The sequence below is a fragment of the Staurois parvus genome, unplaced genomic scaffold, assembly GCF_062004578.1.
Source record: "Staurois parvus isolate SC_StPar_1 unplaced genomic scaffold, SC_StPar_1.0 ptg000236l, whole genome shotgun sequence".
NCBI lineage: Eukaryota > Metazoa > Chordata > Amphibia > Anura > Ranidae > Staurois > Staurois parvus.
The window spans coordinates 231,739-252,740 of NW_028318032.1; the positions used below are offsets into that span (position 1 = coordinate 231,739).

A 21,002-nucleotide genomic window follows, 5' to 3' on the forward strand; every position below is an offset into this window, starting at 1 on the left:
GTGTCACACACCTGTGCCCAGAAGTGCCACCTACCTGTGCCTACCCACCTGTGCCACCCACCAGTGCCCATCAGTGCAGTGCTGCCAGTCAGTGCCACCAGTCAGTGCCCAGCGGTTGTGCCAGTCAGTGCCCAGCAGTGATGCCAGTCAGTGCCACCTATCAGTGCTGTCTATCAGTACCCATCAGTGCCGCCTATCCGTGCCACCTCATTAGTGCTGCCTATCAGTGCCCATCAGTGCAGCCTCATCAACGCACATCAGTGAAGGAGAAAAATTACCTGTTTGAAAAATGTTATAATATAGAAACAAAGAAACTTTTTTTTTTTCCCCAAATTCTTTGCAATTTTTCTTTATAGCACAATAAGTAAAGTGCCCAGTGGCGATTAAATACCACCAAAGGAGAGCTCTATTTGTGAGAAAAAAATTATAAAAATTTCATATGGGTACAATCTTGCATGACCACGCAATTGTCAATCAAAGGGCGACAGCGCTGAAAATTGGTCTGGTAAAGAAGGGGGTATAAGTGCCCGGTAGGCAAGTGGTTAAAGGTGGAAAAAGTTCTGAAATGATTCATCTTTGTCTCATTTTTTTTTACATCACAGAAACCTGACATTTTAACGGGTGTATAGACTTTTTATATCCACTGTATGTGAACCAGTAAGAGCTTGTTCACACCCTTTCCAATGACCTGTCCTCTTTTGCACTTGATAAACATCGGTCACTGCAAGGGCACATAGAAAACCGAGTTGTTTTTTTTTATGTGCCTCGTTCACATCGCAACACACATATATGCATATAAATGGAAGGCAATGCGCATGCAAATGTGTGCATGGATGTGTGTTACTGTACATCCATTTTCAGTGCATTTTTATGTGCAGCATGGTGGGAAAGGATCCCAAAGAAACTCTCCTGGAGTATGAAGTATATTAGTGGCTAGACAATTGCGACCAAGGTTTATGGAGGATTTTATTATGTTCTTTATTGCAATAGGCAATGATGTGTGCTTTCCATGAAAGGGTAGCTCAGACGAGTGTCTTAGGCTGTGCAGTGTGATGTGATCTGGACTGCAGATGCATGTAACACACAGCATTTGGTATTCTTTTTACTGTTCACATTTAAGCGAAGTTCTGTGCACTAGTTTATGTATGCATGATGTCTGCAAATGTCAGTAATTGTTGCGAAAATTACCAAGGGTGATCATGCGACATTCTTTCCCCCCCATCTCCAGTTTTAAGGTAGAATAACCTAAAATACATGTTAAATAATGGTAGGCGGATGCATCGTAATGCAGGGGGAGGTATAAAACTATAATTCTTTAATATTGCCAATATGACAACATGCATGTGTTTTCTTTGAATCTAGGTGTTACCAAGGCAGACCTGTGGACTTTTCACTCACACAATATTCTACAATGAATATCCTGGAGGATCAAAAGAGCTCGATAAGTCCATTCGCGGTGGTGAACTCTTCCTGACTGTCCTCCTTAACCCGGTAAGTGAGTAGAATCTCATTACACTGAAAAATAAAGCTGAAGATTGTAGAAAGACCTAAGGATCCAGGAACTACGTTTTGTACCATTCTTTTCCACTGTGTCTGTTTACCATGCTGTGTAACTAGAGTACATTTTTGGTGTCATTGTATTGTACACAGCCCCCAAGACATTGGGATACCTTGGTCTTCCTAAAATAAGGTGTTATAACTAGGGCCTGCCTTATTGCGTGCACATTAGATTGGTACCACAACTATCTTTCGAATGACTAGGTGCATATCGAGGGGAAGATTCCCTCCTACAGGTGATTGACTTAATTGATAAAACAGGTGGTGTTCCCAAATCCCATTGAGAATTAAAGGGACCCATTTCATACTGGCCCTATCTACAGGTGAGAAATTATATTCTTGTATATAAATTATATATAAACCCAGCCCACTTCACATTTCAATATTATACAAAATGCTGAGTACTTATCTCATTTTTTTTCAAGCATTGGGAAAGGGGATCTCAGTTGCCAGTTCACTCAGGAAAAGTAGAAAGAAGCATGCCCCTCACACACAAATGCTCCACTAGTGTGAAAACTCTGGGATCTGCAAATAAGTTTTTATGCAGATGGTACCTGGCAAACTGCAAAAGATATACTTAGGAGAATCAAACACTTTTATGAAGATATATCCCAGATTTAGGCTCTATCTTCCTCATATGGTGGACCTCACAACCTTTAGTGCTCTTTCAGACCCACATCCTTCACTGGATCTCAGGAATCACTGATACTTTTCACCCCCTTGAACCTTGCGGTTACCACCTCCATGATTAGGAATCTCTTCTTATGAAATTTATATGTGTGTCTATTTGATTAAAGCCACCAAAATATTCTCTTGCACTGAAAATCTATACTCCTGCTTGCATAGCAGAGTGGAGGCACAAGGTGGATGCTGTGTCAAAAATGGAAGAGACAAGGACATTTTCTGTCTACAAATCAGATCAATACAGAAACATTGGCCAGCCTGGCTATACAATGAGCTTTACTTCCCTTGTAATACTCGACCGCTGCTTTCTCTCCCCATGTAACATTTTCCTCCCTCAGAAATGAGTACAGCTTTACACTTCATCCTCTTTCTAGTCCCCCACTTGCAAGAAACAACAGATTCTACTCCCTGTTTATTTTCCAATCCCTTTTTTCCTTTCCTTCCCTCCACCCCCTTGCCTCCCTTCTGTCCCTCCTTTTTTTTTCTTTTCCTCTATCTCTCTTTCCCCACCCCTGTTTGTTGACTTACTCTGTTGTGCATTTCTCCAACTTTACACCCCTCTTTGTTTCAGGTTTTCATCTTCCTAGCCATCTTGGCCATTGCGAATTGTCATTCATCGTATTGCAGTATGTTTGTATATGTCAATAAACTAGGGACACACTGATGCTTTTTTTGATCGAGTACCAATACTTTTGGTCAAGTACTCACTGCGTTTTGTGTCAATACAAAATGTACAGATGCAAATTGCACTGTAAAGAATATCATGTGATTTGAACAGGAATGCGATTACTGTCCAAATCGCACGCGGTTTCTCCACTGTTCCTGTGTGAACCCTGGCTTGACATAGCCTGGGTTCACACAGGAGTGGTGCATGGAGGTTTCACGCAGCGGTGAGTGGGAGAGAAGGGCGTGTGGGAACATATACCTTGGTAGCAGATGGAGGCAGATGCTCCGTATTCTCAGCTGTTGGAGAGGAGAGAGCCATGGGAATTTCAAATCCCTGCAGCTTTCTCTCCTCTTACAACTGAGAATACAGAGAATTTGCCTACATGATATAGATCCCCACATGGCCACTCTCCACTCAGCATTTGATCAGTGCAGGGAGGTTTACCGCACCGTGTGAACTGAGGCTGTGACAAACCTGGGTTCACACAGGAGCAGTGGGGAAATCGCATGCGATTTGGACAGTAAGGCGAGTACTTGACCGAAAGTATTGGGACTTGTCGATCAAAAAAAGGTATCTGTGTATGTCAATAAACTAGGGACGCACTAACATACTGCAATATGATGGCTGACAATTCGCAATCCCTGAGATGGATAGGAAGAGGAAAGCCTGAAAAACAAAAGGGGTGCAGTTTTCATTTTGTATTGACGCAAATCGCACCGCAAAGTATAGGTTTCCGGTACTGCAAACATTTTCATGGTTTAGAGTACTCATGAAAATACTTATCGGCGCATCCCTACAATAAACCATAAGCTGGTGCTGTGTTGTGGGATCTAAGTACATCTGCAGTTTGTTAAATTTACCCGAATAATTAAATGTTACAGTTCTGCCTCACATAGTTAGGCTATCTCTAGGAAGCAGCTTCAAATTATGGCAATGGTTTTGGAATGGTATGTCACACATGCTCATATAGGTGTGATGGTCCGGTATTTACAGACTTTAGACTATATAGAGTTTTCACAGGATGTTGAAAACCAATGTGTCCTTGTATACTGTGGTTTCCGGCTGCACCAATTGCCCTACTGGTAGTCACTTTAGTAGGAAACAGCAGTGTATATGATTTTGCACAAAGTTTTATTTAATTGGCATTTATGGTGTATACAGTTTTTTGTAGTGTATTTTATACACTCTTTTGTCTGCAAAGTACTAAATGTCTTTTTGAAGTTTTGAAATCCTTGGAATTGTCCTGGTTCAGACTGCTATGTCTCTGTTATCCTAAAGACTTTATATATAGACATTTTTAAAGCTTTGGTAAAAGAATCACCAGAAAATAATTAGAAGATATAGGAGTGGCAACCTGACGAAAGGTGAATGAGAAGTGATCCAACACTGTAATTAAACCAGTGATAAAAAGGAAAGCACTATGTTGCTCTGTGAAGCACATTATGTTAAAGAAGTGAATTGACGATTAAATAGATCATTGTTAGAAAATTCCATTTAACCCTGTTTTTGATCTGATTGTGCTAGAATAGAAAAGGGTGGAAAAAGGAGCTTGTTAACAGAAAAAAGGAAATGAATGGGGATAGCGTAAGGCATTTAATTCTACATAATATTGAAAGTACATAATATTTTAGCTTTCTCTGAGCATTGAATCTAAGACTGCTGACCCCACTGAAAGAGTAGTCTGCTGTGAATCATAAGCTTTGGGCAGTGACCTTCCCACTTATGTAAGTGATATGCATATATGCGTGATGTTATGAGAACAGATTGGTTATCCACAGTGATAGCCTTCTGGGTAAGTGCAAAAATTGAGACTTGGTACTCTTCTGTATCATCCTCTGAGGATGGGTTGAAGGCATGTATTAGGTATATGTAGAATTTCCTCATCAAGGGTCAAGAAATTGGTTTATTGTTGCTCTGTTATGGTGGTAATTGCTTTTATGGTCAGTTTTACTGACAAATTCACGACAGGGCTGTGTGTATTGATGTAACACATTCCTGTACATCATGTGGGTTGAGAGAAATTATGCAAGTCTTGCATGTATTCCACAAGCACGTAGGCCTATATTATTATTATTATTATTATTATTATTATTACATTGAGTTTATATAGCGCCAAAGGGTTTGCTCAGCGCTGTACAATAGAGGGGGGGACAATACATGAAACAGTACAGCAACTACAAACAGCACACGAGGGGTTAGAGGGCCCTACTCTTTCAAGCTTACAATCTAGGAGGGAGGGGGTAGTGGTACAGGAGGAAGTGGCTGTGGGGGATGGAGTGGTAGGCGGAATGAAGGAGAACGGCTGTTAGGTGAGGGTGGGGTAGGCTTCCCTGAAGAGGTGGGTTTTCAGGGAGCGCCTGAAGGTGAGGAGGGAAGGTGACAGTCAGATGGATTGGGGTAGTGAGTTTCAGAGGATGTGGGAGGACCTGGAGAAGTCTTGCAGTCGTGCATGGGAGGAGGAGACCAGGGAGCAAGATAGAAGGTCCTGTGAAGAGCGAAGGGTACGGGTAGGGTGGTACCTGGGAATCAGGTTGGTGAGGTAGTTAGGGGCAATGTTGTGAATGGCTTTGTAGGTCAGAGTGAGTAGTTTGAATTTGATGCGTTGGGCGATAGGGAGCCAGTGGAGGGATAGGCAGAGGGGGGTGGCAGAGGTGGAGCGGTTGGTGAGGTGGATGAGTCTAGCCGCTGAGTTCAGGATGGTCTGAAGCGGGGAGAGCCTGCACTGGGGTAGGCCGGTGAGGAGGGAGTTGCAGTAGTCGAGGCGTGAGATAATCAGGGAGCGTACGAGTAGTTTAGTGGTGTCTGGGGTAAGGAAGGTGCATATCTTGGCGATGTTGCGAAGGTGGAGCCTCCATGTGTTTGTAAGTGATTTGACATGAGGTTGGAAGGAAATGTACTTTTGATGTGCAATGTGAGTTAATTACAAGAAATGTCTCCTTTCTAACAGTAAAAAAAAAAAAAATGTAGCTGATATCTGATAATCCAAATCTTTGCAAGCCCAAAGCAGAAAATACCTTCTCCCACTATCTACCATGCCTGTTGTATTCCCACTGTTTTAATTAGAGGCTAAGGACCCTGCAAAAACCTTCTTAGGAAAGGGGAATTCAGATACAGAAGACTTCAAAAATGTTTTCGTGTAGCATTGTTAAAACAACCAAAGGAATGCTGAAGACAGAATAATCGCCAAATTCTTTCTGTTCCAGTTTTAGTAAATTCTCCTGATTATGTCATGGTAATTATTAGCCTAAATTTAGAGCGCTCTTGAATAAATTTTGAAATTGGGTAATAAGATCATTGATACAGCAAGCTCTTTGCTAAACTTGGCTTCTAAACTAGCAAATAACTTTGATAAAGTTGTGCTAATTCGAAGCCGGTGCCTTCTAAGAACCCAGATTGGATAACAAAATCTCACCCTGTTGGAATGTAGTGTATGCAGATATATAGAGGAAAACTCAGATAATCCAAAGGAATATCATGTACAGTATGCTTCTTTATAAAATACAGGATATTGAATTTAGTCAGGTCCTCCTTGTAGGAAGCACCAACACTTTTATTAAAGACTTGAATAGGAGAGGACAGCTAGGAATATTCTCACAGGTAATTTGAAAAACACTATTTCTCCTCTTCCCCCCCTTGACCAGTCCTTCATTATGTAATACAATGTATAGTGGTAGAATTGATTTAATATAGGAAAAATGTGATGCATTAAAGTGTTATCCTATTTTTTTTTCTGTGTGTGAGTTAACATAGTGTATTTTATAAATCAAAGTCTCTATCGTTTTCATGTTGTTCTTCCACCTGGATTCCTTGTTGATCCTGCCTCATTTTAAACTGACCACACAAAGCATAGAGGCTGTTCTGTGCTAGCGTGGTCAGTTTTCATCCTTTACCTGGCAGTTCAGAGGTACAGGACACTGCACGCACACAACATGCCTGTACTGGGTAGATTGTGTAGCCCCTGATCAATAACAGTCTGTCTTTGGCACACACCCCCTCCCAATCAGAGAATGATTCTTTACATGCCCCCTGCTCAAGCACAGTGTGTCTGCACAGTGTCCTGTAACCTTGCCCAAAACTACCCCTTTAAGGATTATTATTATACAGTATTTATAAAGCGCCAATAGTTCGCTCAGCGCTGTACATTACAAAGGGGGACAGAACATGTGACAGAACAATACCAATACAATGCAAAACATGAGGGGATTGAGGGCCCTGCTCTTTCGAGTTTACAATCTAGGAGGGAGGGGATGGTGGCACAGGAGGAGATAGCGGTGGGGGATGGAGTGGTAGGAAGAGTGGAGGAGGTCGGCAAGTTAGCAGGGGGTGGGGTAGGCTTCCCTGAAGAGATGGGTTTTCAGGGTGCGCCTAAAGGAGAGGAGAGTAGGTGATAATCTGATGGGTTGGGGCAGGGAGTTCCAGAGGATGGGTGACACCCTGGAGAAGTCCTGGAGGCGGGCATGGGAGGAGGAGACCAGGGAACTAGAGAGAAGGAGGTCTTGTGAGGAGCGGAGTGTGCGTGCTGGGCGGTATTTGGATATTAGGTCAGTGATGTAGTTCGGGGCAGTGTGGTGGACGGCTTTGTACGTCAGTGTTAGGATGATAATTATCACAGAGCACGCCTCAGCACTTCCAGTATGAATTATACTCGTGTACAGACCTTCTTACCTGAGACATTCACTGTGCAGCAATCCAAGATGTTCATATCTGTGTACATCCATTGTGACCTCCAGTCATCTCAGAAAGCCTGCCTGTAAGCCTGTGATGGGTTTTTCTTTGCAATGAATTGCAGCCACAACAAATGTGGGGTACAGGTCTGAAGATTCCTGGGAAGTGGCAGTGTGATGGCAGGTATGCTGCATAGTGAGGAGGAACAGGATTACAAATACAAGCTATACTATGAGTCGTGGTTGAAGGGAGGATAGGTGCACTAAAGGAACCTTTTGGGAAACTTGGTTGTTTTTACCAGTAATAAAGTGGAAGTTTCCTGCTTTGTAATAATATAGGTGTTAATGTTTACATGGAGGTTTCCAATGTGTAACTCTCTGATCATTTCAGGCCTTATTGGTGTCATTGTGTAGGTATTTTGATCCTGCCTCGTCAAACACAAAGTCTCTGGTTCTCTTATATGGATAGTAACCCCATGGCTGCCCTCAAATGGAGCACTTCTTATAATATCTGTCATTGGCTAGTAGTGTGGCGATGTGTAGGGGTCTTGATAATTGCTTGTTTTTGAATATTTAAACTATTAAATATTTGGTTGAAAGATTGTATTTTGCTTTTCATTAAAATGTTTGTGGATTCCAACCTTGCAGCTGTGTTTAGCTAATTTTATCCTTCCTTTGTTTAAATTCTGTGGAGTTAATTAGAATTCATCTGCAGCTATTTCCCGAGGAGGTGGTTCCCTTAGAATTTTTTTTTTGTCCAACGTAACTAAGAATGCCTAAAACAGATGTATCATCTTATGCAGCTCTACTGGTGGTTCAGTACTGTGCAGGAGTACAATCTTGGCTTTAAAATAAATCAGCTGGTGAAGTGAAATGTGATTAGGGTAGGAAATACAGGGATCCACATATGAAACCGCTCCTGCACTTTATATCTTAAGATAAAAAAAAATGCTTTGCTTGACATATTTTGTGGCAAAGTGTGTGACTGCCTGTTCCAGTCTTCTGATTGCCCTTAGTATATGTAAATGTGGTGCTGCAGATTCCTGTTGTCTGAGAACACAGTGTGCCAGCAGATCTGATATGATGAGCAGGTCCTATAGCCATCAGCAGTCACTTGTCTGTCTATATACAGTGAATATTGTTTCCTGTGGTTTCTTATTACAGCACTGCATTCAGGCAGAACACATTCACATGTGCCAGTTTGTTCGTGAAATGATCACAAAGTACTGGTTGTGTTTTGCTTATCTGCTTGCTGTGCACTTGACTAAAGTCTTTTATTCATTTATCTTTTTTAGTCATTTGAACAGCTAAAAACAGTACAATGTTATTTTAGCAATATTCTTGGTGGTGTGTGCTTTGTTTATGCCTGAATATTGTAAGTCTTATTCAGAGAACCATATCTTCATAGATATCTAAACAGATTCAGTGAAGCAGATGTGGCCTAGTTTTCTGTTCTCTCTATGATTTTTGCACATGCTTTGCAGGTGAACAGTTATAGATAATAATGGCAAAACACCAGCCTACTTCATTAGGTAACTTATGAAATATAATGACCCTGCACTTCACACTCTTGGTCATAGGATATATAACAGCAGACAACCACACAACCTCCTATCCATGGAAAATTGCTGAAAGTGTCTGAGCTGGGCTTAGGAACATTAGCGCTGGCTTGTCAAGGACTGGAAAGACAAGGGTCTGGATTGATAAATTCTTCTATCTTAAGATGTCCTTGGAGATCATTTCCTGTTTTTTCAAAGTAGAACTGCAGCCAAAAATAAGAGATAAATTATTATTTTCTCAAAAGATACAATAACGAAACTCTTTCCTGCTGATAGTCATTCAGCTTTAATCCAAATATTTTACCCACTTTGTTTTCTGCTGTTAAATGCTCTGTCTGATGGCCAGTCATTCAACCCACTACTTATGAGCCCTTGTCACCCTGGCCTGCTAGTGGACAATGCAAGAAGCAGCACAGTGATGAGCTCATTCTATCTGTCACTCTGCTTTCTCTTCCTGTCAGCAGGTGAACTGATTGGCTTCTTTCACTGTTTATTCTCACACTCCAACCCTGCTATGCATTCGGTGCAAGAAGCTAATAACAGTTCATATTCAGGTACTTACACTGTTTGTGTTTAAAAAATGCATTTCAGCAAGGCTTTTTTTTTTCTCAGAGAATAGGTGCAGGTACTCCCCCCTTCTGAGTCACCTTTCATCTCCGCCATCTACCCACCTCTGACCAAGGTCCCTTGAATCCACTGTATACCCAGTTCCCAGTATTGCCTCTTTTAGAAATTACAGAACCCAGTATCATTTTGTGATGCTAAGTAATTTTGTTAATGGTACAAAAGAGCAGTAAAATGGTTCTGCTTCAGCCCAACAACACAAGACCCCCCCCCCCCTCCCTCCCAGCAACAATACAGGCCCCCAGCAATAATAGGTTCCCCCACCAATGATAGAACCCCTCCGGCAACAATAGACCCCAGCCAGCATCAATAGACACTCCAGCAGCCAGCAATACTAGAACGTTCCCTAAACAGTAGATCCCCCCTATCAACAATTGATACCCCAGCAACAATAGACCCGCTCACCTCCCCCTCAGGAACAATGGATCCCCAGCATCAGTAGACCCTCCAGCACTTCCCAGCCCCCCTTGCCACTACATACATTCAGTGCTAAAGGTGCCTGAACTGCATTCCCCCATGTTCCCGCTGAAAAAAGCCCTGCATTTAATATTGTTTTAGGGATTACAGAGCTACATTTAGTTTGTCCCTTATATCTGCCTAGAGTTAAGCTTTGACACAATTCCTCGACTTCGTACGGTGCCAGAAATGGCAGTGTTGGCTAGCTGCCTTACAAACCACACAGAGCAAGTTTTCTCTTAATAGCTTAACAGAACTTGTTTTGAGGGTGACTTACATCAGTTTTAAGAAACAACCTATCTAGAAAGAGATGTTATTTTTTGGGGGAAATAAAACCCCCTAACGATGTATACATTTTTTGTTCCTGTGTAACTTTGTACAACTAGGGTTGGATTCACAAGGGCGATTAGGGCATACAGTGGGTTCCTGCGGCAATAATCAATTCTTGTTGCTGGAATCACATGCGTATGTAAACAGGTGCAGCCAAGAAATGTGCAAATGACTGACTTATGTCCGTTTATACCCACCTACCTCCAGGTCCTATCTGGTCTGCTAAAAAAAATATGGAAGGGTATCCATTCCTCTTTCATTTAGGCGAATTGGAGGGTAGTAGAGTGTAAACGAGCATTGGAGTCTGTTTACTCCCAGCCACCCAAAGAGCATTGTGGGCTCTGTCCATGTCTGCTCTTCAGAGAATGAGTGGACACGGATGTGTCAACCGCTCGCTCTGCTCCAATCAGAAGTGGATCTCTGAGCGGTTCCCCTGCTGATGGGAACAGAATCCACCCCATCTAAAAGAGGCCCAATTCAAACAACGATTTAAATTACATTATCATACCCTATTGTTTAATGCCTACCACCATGCTTTCTGAAGGTATCAAAGATACCCATCTTGCCAATCCCTTCCATAAAATACCTGGATAATATAACTCCTCCCAAGTAGACAGGTACTACTATAGTAATGATGACTGTTCTGTTTAGGATGTATGGCCTAGGTAAGTAAATGGTGTCTAAAATGGATAGCATGCTGTTTAATAATGTTTGCTGTGAATATAGAACATAAATCCTGCTACAAGCTTCTTTGTTATCCTAAAGCAAGACAATTTAAATTAGTTTTGCATATGGTATAAACTAGTTACATGGTAATATTTTGTTTTAAAAGAGTTTTTTGTGACAGTTGGCCCTGCTCCCAGTCTTGTGGTGCTTCCTGTTTCAGTTTAAAAGTAAATAGACTACAGCCAGTGACATGAGGAAGCATGCTGGGAATCGGGTTAAAAGTTCATGTCCCTCTGATGTATATGTGTGCTGTATCTTGTCATATATCCACGTTCTCTTAATCATTAGCACGCTTTCACTAGAGTAATTGTCCTCAGTCAGTCTGAACGCTCTTTGTTCATGATACTCTTATTTATGTTTCCACTGCTTACCAAGGGGCCTTATATTTGGGAACGAGAGAGTGTGTGTGCGTGTGTGTCTATGTATATATAATCTATTTAGACAGACCTGAAGCTTGCTGGGTTCTCACATGTACATAAAGCCTCCTTTGTTTTCACCAATCTTAGCCACCCCAGCTTTAATAAATATAACCGAAGTATACAGGTGAGCACTAGTACACATATATAGAAGCAACTAGCACTTAAGGTTTAGTTAACAATCCCAACAAGAATATGTATATAAAAGTGCAGCGCTAAGAACACACAATATATTTATAAAAGTGCGGAGTGTGAACAATCACAAAGGGAATCCACCTCCTTGGACGGATGTACACTCACCAGAAGATAAATAATATTAGGCTTCTATTATATCATGTCACATCTGGAGGTGAAGAGGCAGCCAAGGGGTTAATCCTACTGCTTCATCCGGGTATAGATGGAATGGGGAGTCCCTTGTCCTAGGAAGATAGCTCAACCACAGGAGCCAGAAATGCTAATATAGTGTAGTATTTTATTCAAGTAAATGTGTCGCATACATAAAACATCCACGTGGAGTATAGTAAAATAAAATGCCAAAATAGCCGCCGCTCCATCCTTCGGCAGCGGCGGTGTGACGTCAGCAATGTAGGCTCCACCCTATATTGCCTACATTACTGACGTCACGCCACCGCTGCCGCACGCTCACAATCTGCACTTGGCAATTATTGCACATGATCAGCATAAGGACGTTTTGTGAATAGATTTGCTGGATGGATAATTTGTATTAATTTGACGTATAACCATGGACATTATTATTGATTCACTATATTGGACGGAATAGCACTTTCACTTGCGGACTTTGTTTCTTGCTGTTTCTCTAATTTTTATAGATGCTAGGTTTTATTTTACACACAATATATTTATAAAAGTGCACTTTACTTTTCCACTTTTATAAATATATTGTGTGTTTTTAGCTCTGCACTTTTATTATATATATATATATATATATATATATATATATATATATATATATATATATATTACAGCTTTAATAACTGCCTGTCACTATAATGGGCTGACTTACCCAGGAATAGTGTGATGCCAGAGCGTATTGGAGTGGGCCAAAGTGCTGATTTGCTCGCAGAAGACTGTATCTGTGAATACCTGGAAAAGTATGCATGTTCCAGAAACCGCTGAAGTTGGGGATATTGCATACAGTTCTAAAGCCTTTATTGGTTTACACCGTGTACAGGTAGGATGTCTAAACATGGGGGGAGCAGAAAGTGTGGGAGGATAGGACACACTTTTGCTAGTTTTTTAATTTTTTTTTTTAAAGGATTTTTTGTGTTATCGGGTTCTTTTTATCAGACCATTAGACCATCAGATAGAGATTGGGTATACAAGTCTCCAATCTGCATATCAGTTGGCTCATAGCTCTGACACAATGAAGGTAAGGACATAGAAGTAATCTGTGCCAGTTGTCTCCCTGACTGCATCTTATGACAGATTGTGCGCTTTTTGTGCTCAGTGCCTGACAATGCCATGCTTTTGTTCATGCTTCGTCTGAGAATGCGTTCTGTCGGAGCATGATATTTACCAAAGAGCCATCTCCCTGCTGACATAGATACTGGGAAAGTAGGTGTCTGTGCTGGGGGGAAAAGATATATATAAAAAAAAGACCAATAGGTGTGCCGGGGTGGGATCACGTTGGATTGGAGGCAGGATAATTCATATGAAAGTGGCACCTAGCTGTATTGGTATAAAGGTTAGTGATTGTATTTGCATAATAGAGGGCACCTTTGAAGGCCTGCCCGTTAACTCCTGATAAGAGTTTAGAATCTTAGTTTAGTGTAGATTATCTGTAGGTTCCATTGAAATGTCATTGACATAGATTCCCATGTCCTTTTCATATTTGGCTCCTCAGGCTGGCCATACATTAAATCATTTTCTTAAATTCTCTTTAGATTTACCTTCGACTATGTAGTACAAGGGACTGCCTGATTACATACAGATTGGAAATGTGTAGGTTTACCCTCATATTCTATGATTTTGCTTAAGGAAAATTGTATGATGTTTGGCCAGCTTAATGCAAAACTGCTACCGGAGGTACCATAGTCTCAGTTTGGTGAGACACAGACTAACATTTAACCCCTCCAGAACAATGGATCGTCAAAACTAGAAAAAGATCAGCTCTGTTACATAATGATTTGGAAGCTTTTTTTCTTTAAGTAACAGAATTCTCCCGTGCATGTATAAAGTACAAAATAATGTTCTACACAGTCTGCGACTCTCCAGCGGTTATGTCACCATTAAGCCAGTCTGTTTCTTCTCTGCTGTTGTACAGTTCTTTGGACTGCATAATGGATCTTGAGAGTGCAAGTGTTTTTACTGTGGTTTTCCAGACATACACCAGCGAGGACCCCACGGAGCTCGCTGAAAAATCATTTTCATGCTACAGTTAGAGCAAGCTGGAGAGAACTGCAGGAGAATGTGAAAATGAAGTCTGTAATCAAGAGCATAAGAGGAAAGTAATGGCTGTTTGTTTGATCGATGCCTCTTCACACCTTTGGTACACAGATTCTAGCTGCTGGCATCCTACTTTCTCTCCTAGACTTGTTGCTAACAGTAAGTAAACATATATTTGTATATCCACTTAGGAGCTCTTATGGAAGTCCAGGGTGACATTTGTTTTCATACATAACAATCAGAAGTCTAACTTTTCTCTTCTGGTTACAAGACATAATACAGTAAGCCACAGTGGCATCTTGGAAGTCTGCTCCTTTCAGCAGGACTAGAATTTATGATTGAATTCCTTTCCCCATGTTTTTTTCCTCTGCATGCTCATTGAATATAAATATCAGAGTAGGTGTAGGTCATGTAGTGATGGAAAATGCGTTGTTTTTGCTGCTGTGGCCACTTTACTTGGTTTTGTCTTCAGGCTGTGTGATTGTATGTTAGTGAAGCATATTGAAAGTTTTTTATTCATTTGGAAATACAGTGCATGCAGAAAGTATTCACAGCGCTTAACTTTTGCCACGTTTTATGTTACAGCCTTATTCCAAAATGGATTAAATTCCTTTTTTCCTCAACATTCTACAAACAATACCCCATAGTGAAATAAGTTTATTTTGAAATCTTTGCAGCTTATAGATTAAAAACAAAACAAAAAAAAAAACACATGTACATAAGTAGTCACAGCCTTTGCCATGACACTCAAAATTGAGCTCTGGTGCATCCTGTTCCCACTGATCATCCTTGAGATGTTTCCACAACTTGGTTGGAGTCCACATGTAGGAAATCCAGTTGATTGGACATCATTAGGAAAGGCATAAACCTGTCTATATAAGGTCCCACAGTTAACCATGCATGTCAGAGCACAAACCAAGCCATGAAGTCCAAGCAATTGTCTGTAGACCTCCGAAACAGGATTGTATCAAGGCACAGATCTGGGGAAGGGTACAGAAAAATGTCTGCAGCATTGAAGGTCCCAATGAGCACAGTGGCCTCCATCATCCGTAAATGGAAGAAGTTTGTAACCACCGGTAATCTTCCTAGAGCTGGCCGCCCGGCCAAAATGAGCGATCGAGGAAGAAGGGCCTTAGCCAGGGAGGTAACCAACCACCTGATGGTCACTCCGAAAGAGCTCCAGTGTTTCTCTGTGGAGAGAGGAGAACCTTCCAAAAGAACAACCATTTCTGCAGCACTCTACCAATCAGGCCTGTATGGTAGAGTGGCTAGACGAAAGTCACTCCTCAGTATAAGGCAAATGGCAGCCTGCCTGGAGTTTGCCAAAAGGCACCTGAGGGACTCTTAGACCATGAGAAACAAAACTCTCTGGTCTGATGAAACAAAGACTGAACTCTTTGGCCTGAATGCCAAGCGTTATGTCTGAAGGAAACCATGCACCGCTCACCACCTGGCCAATACCATCCCAACAGTGAAACATGGTGGTGGCAGCATCATGCTGTGGGGATGTTTTTCAGCGGCAGGAACTAGGAGACTAGTCAGGATCGAAGGAAAGATGAATGCAGCAATGTACAGAGACATCCTTGATGAAAACCTGTTCCAGAGTGCTCTGGACCTTAGACTGGGGCAACGGTTCATCTTTCAACAAAACAACGACCCTAAGCCCGCAGCCCACATAACAAAGGAGTGGCTACGGACCAACTCTGTGAATGTCCTGGAGTGGCCCAACCAAAGCCCAGACTTGAACCCCAATTGAACATCTCTGGAGAGATCTGAAAATGGCTGTGCACCAACGCTTCCCATCCAACCTGATGGAGCTAGAGAGGTACTGCAAAGAAGAATGGGAGAAATTGCCCAAAAATAGGTGTGCCAAGCTTGTAGCATCATACTAAAACGATTTGAGGATGTAATTGGTGCTAAAGGTGCTTCAACAGTAAGTTGAAGTACTTTTGCTCAAAAGTATTGAGCAAAGGCTGTGAATACTTATGTACATGTGGGGTTTTTTTTATTTTTAATAAATTGCAAAGATTTCAAAACTAACTTCTTTCACATCATTATAGGCTATTGTTTGTAGAATGCTGAGGGAAAAAATTAATTTAATCCATTTTGGAATAAGGCTGTAGCATAACAAAATGTGGCAAAAGTTAAGCGCTGCGAATACTTTCTGGATGCACTGTATATTGAGTTGATTTTTAGATGTGTATGTGTGGAAATAAGCTAACTATTGCCATTCTGCATTTCAGTCACTTAACCACAATTAATTTTTAGCCTTTATGTATTGGAGGCAGGATTTGCACTAAGGTTGGCCTACTTGCTTGTTCTCTATGTGAAGCTAACCAAGTGTGTCCAGTACTCTGAGAGGCAGTACAGTGTTTATCCATCCATGAGAAAGATGGTATCTGGAGTGGAAGGTCAGTGGTCCCTGACAACTCTCTCGGAGGTTAACACATTGCAAATGTTGCAAGCACTAATTGTACTCTCCGACCTATATATTTCAGTCAGGTGGCTACAACACTGGAATATTCTGCAATTGGTTGTAAAATATGAAAATGTTTGAGGACATAAAGTAGATTCATAATTTAATATAGAGTTCCATCATGTTCACCTTTTATAATCTCCTAGTGAATCCATCCTTTTTCTGTAGTTGATTTTACTGATCGAGGATGGGGGGTGGAGGGAGGTGGTGTTAGGGTTATGAAATACCTAGAGCACCCTGAGACAGTATGGAAATTCGAATTTCTGTGGCGCATGAGAGGGCTTGACCAGAAGACTGCGGTGTGCTTTCTACAGAACACACTGGTCAACTTACAAAGGGTAGAGGTCAGAACTATGTAATCCTACAGAAGAATTTACAGGGTGTACTAGTAATGGGTATGTAATGAACAGCACACTTTAGGGCAGCAGTCAGGCATATGCAATGTACTGTAACGTACAGTGAAGTGGTGGGGGTTATGCAATGATCAACACAGCTTACAGAATGCAATAGTCAGCTAAATACACTTTGCGATAAGTGCTGCTTTACATTAGGGGGTGGTAAGTTATTCCTTGCATTGGCAGTCAGTGGTATCCCCCTATATTGGCTATCTCTGGTGAGAGACCCTTTTTAACCTCGTAGTTTTTGGTGAGTGCCACTTTTTAACTTTGTGGTCTGGGGGTAATGCTTTTTTTTTTTTTTTTTTTTTTTTATATAAACCTGGTGGTCTGTGAAAACTCCTGTGTTGGTCATTGATGTTGAGTTGTTACTTATCTAGAGGCTAGCCACACAGATCCCACACCGCTGCCCCTGGCGTAGTTTAGTGACCTTGGCCCCAGAACTAAGCAGGCATCATCAAATGGGATATCACACTGCTCACCCTGCTCTTAGTTGGGTCTTGCTAGACCTAGGCACATACCCAGGTGGCTAGATTATTATTATACAGGTTTTTTATAGTGCCAACAGTTTGCTCAGCACTTTACAATATAACGGAAGACAATACAACAATAATACAGTTCAATACAAGAGGGTTAGAAGGGCCCTGCTCCTTGGAGCTTACAATCTAGGATTTAGCAGTACCCCTGCTAAAGTATAGAAGGTCATACGTGTACATGCAAATGTACATATTCACCAGTACACCATGGATCTCCAGTATGGTCCAAAGAGGTTTTTATTGCAAAATATCATATCACAAAAGAGTGCAACGTTTCAGAGCTGCGCAAGACCCCTTCGTCAGGCATGTGTCGTCACACGGGTCTTGCTCTGCTCCGAAACATTGCACTCTTTTGTGATATGATATTTTGCAATAAAAACCTCTTTGGACCATATTGGATATACATGGTGTACATTTGCCTATGATGTCTCCAGTCCCAGCAGGTAGTCGCTACAGCACCTGCCATTGATGAGTCCTATTTCCAGGAATGTGTGCGATGGGATATAGATAAGGTACGTGCACATGCACACTTTTTCAATCACTCTTCATTGTGGTATCGATGTGTAAAAAGGTTGTGATCTACGTGCTATATCTGTACGTTGGTCACTAGTGAGAATTACGAGAACTGCTGTATGTTCATTAAAAACTTCTCAACGTTTTTTTTTCATTTTGTCTTTAGCATCAGTAAGTACTGTTTGTACATCATTGTGATAGGAGACCTTTCCGTATAAACCAGGCCAGTGGACCTCATTCTGAAGGCAGGCAAACCTCTCTCTAAACACTAAAGAAGAAACTCAAAGCAAATGTACTATGAAATCGCTAAAACTTGAAATTTGATTGGTCTCATTGTGTTAATTATTAATCATGGCTTTTTATAGTTTGAGCATGTTTTTGTCTTCAATATCTAGCTCAAATCCTGGAATTGGGACTACTACACACTTGATGTAATTTATAGGCTGATTATTTGATCAAATAATTTAACCAACAATTCCATACTAAAACTACTGCTGTGCCATGTACTTGTATGCAAAAGTATCCTGTTCTCTTCGTATTGCTTCCCTTGTGTGAAATCCCTTGTGTTCCTGCCAGTCTCTCTGCTTTCCTAACAAAAACTGACCACACTATGCACGGGAGCACACCGTGGTCCGTTCTCTAGATGTGTTGGCAACTCGGCTTGTTCTCCTCCAATGATGAGATGTGCTCCCCCTCTTTCCTGCATAGCCATTCACTGGGAAGACCAGTGTGTTGCTATCTCTGCACCCTCACCTCTATGCAGCTGAAAACAGAGGGAATCCGGTCGCTTATACAAAAGGGAAAGAATTGTGTTTTAATATGTATACACAAATGTTAAATGGTTTGTTTTATAAGATTTGAGTTCACATATACTTTAACCACTCCTTGACTAAATGATAGCTAAAGAGCTGTAGTTCAGTTCTCTGAGGGTGTCATATGACGTCCTCTCAGAACGTGCCCCCAACGGTGCGCACTTCCTTTGAACACAGCTGGTCACATGACATGGTAAAGGGCCAATCACAACGGACTTTTACCACGTGATCTGCTGTGTCCACTCACAGCTGATCACCATGTAAATACACTTGCTGGTTATTGGCAGTACTTTCCTCACGCTGTGACAGTACTGCCGATAATCGGCAACTGTCAAAGAAGACATCTACACTGATAATTAGGGCACTGATTATCAGTGCAGTCTCATCAGTGCTGCTAATCTGTACCAGTCAGTGCTCTTCATTACCTATCAGTGCTCAGCAGTGCAGCCTAGAAACAAAGAAAAACTTTTTTTTTTTTCAAAATGTTCAGTCTTTTTTTGTTTATAGTGCAAAAGATAAAAACCCAGTGGTGATTAAATGCCACCAAAATAAAGCTCTATTTGTGTGAAAAAAGATAAAAATTTAATATGGGTGCAGTGTTGCATGACCACACAATTGTCATTCAAAGTGCAACAGCGCTGAAAGCAGATTTGCCTGGACAGGGGTAAAAGTGCCCGGTAGGCAAGTGGTTAATGTAGCTGTTTTCTAATTTAGTATCTGATTAATGTCATTTAGGTGACCTATAAAGAAAACCCAGATGATCCTAAGATCTGCATGATGGCATACTGTATGCTTAATAAATGTATTCAGTGTCACTGAAACGCTGGAATTCTCAATTTACATTTAGTAAAATCTTTCCATTGCAGAAGGTGCCAAGTGTTCCATGTCTTTCTTATAGCAAATGGTCTAGTAGGAGATGGCTTGGAGATCTGCAGGGGATGCACAAGTAGAGCAGAATGCAGTGTTTCCATCTCTCCTTTGAAATATTCAACAGGGCACAGCGGAGAGGTTATGAAATATTCAATGGTTCTGGCTCTGTAATGTCATGTTAATGTCAAGAAAAGACTGCTTTACATCAAGTGAATGTGAATCTTAACCAGAAAATTGGACCGTGCTCTAAAATCCCACAGCACCTGCAGAACCTTTTCCTGCATACTCTTTTATCTCCCTGCAAGACACATTCATAATAGATGTGTGTTTATACAGCCAAGTGCTATGCTTAGGAGAATTAACCTAGATGGCAATCCCTGTGTGTGTCTGTTACAGATCAGCATCTTCATGACACATCTCTCGAACTATGGCAATGACCGCCTGGGGCTGTACACGTTTGAAAGCTTGGTGAAGTTTGTGCAGTGCTGGACCAACCTGAGACTACAGACTCTGCCACCTATCCAATTGGCTAAGAAGTATTTTGAAATCTTCCCCCAAGAGAAAAACCCACTGTGGCAGGTAGGTGCAAATACTTCTTTATATAACACTCCTGCGGCCTTGAAAGCAAAACACTCAGGCGTGTCATGATGATTACATAAGATTTTGTATGAGCTGCATTCCAAAGGTCACAGAATACCCGTGTTATATATAGAGGAACACAGTGCAATGATCTGCTAAACTTGAACAGTCAGTCGTCCTCATTTTTATTTTTCAGATGATTATTATTTAGTATATAAAAGTAAGCAGACTGGAGAGGGGAATTTTAAGCCATCCAGAAATTTTGCGTTCTAAACATAGTTTCCTCTTGTAAAGTCGTCCATTTTTTTTTTTGTAATTTCAGAAATAAAAGTGCTATCTAGGAGCAGACACTGTGGATGTTGCATGTTTTTTTTTTTTTTTTGTTTTTTTTTTTTAATTAGAAAAGCCAGCTCTCTGCACCCCTCTGAAATTCATTTTATTGTGTTAGTGTTTTGGTTTTCATGATTTGTGATTCTGCCTAAGAGCATTCACCACAATTTGTCTGACATTCCTACCACTAGTCAGAAGAGTTCCATTCTGTGGGATGCTCTTTATGGCTATGTCTGTGTATATTATTATTATTTCAGGTTCTTATATAGCGCCATCAATTTACGCAGCGCTTTACATATATATTGTACATTCACATCACTTCCTAACCCTCAAGGGGCGTACAATCTAAGGTCCCTAACTTAAATTTATTCATACAGACACGTACTAGGGCCAATTTAGACA

At 41.2% G+C, this 21,002-nt stretch overlaps 1 protein-coding gene across 1 annotated transcript in view; it reads left to right on the forward strand.

Annotated features, from left to right (window-relative positions):
* The window catches only part of NDST2 (N-deacetylase and N-sulfotransferase 2), a 231,537-nt gene that overhangs the window by 179,671 nt on the left and 30,864 nt on the right, over nucleotides 1-21,002 (forward strand). The window contains exons 7-8 of the mRNA XM_089680185.1: nucleotides 1,363-1,491; nucleotides 20,088-20,270. Coding sequence (XP_089536311.1) covers nucleotides 1,363-1,491; nucleotides 20,088-20,270 — 312 coding nt within the window. The remainder of the gene's footprint in view (nucleotides 1-1,362; nucleotides 1,492-20,087; nucleotides 20,271-21,002) is intronic.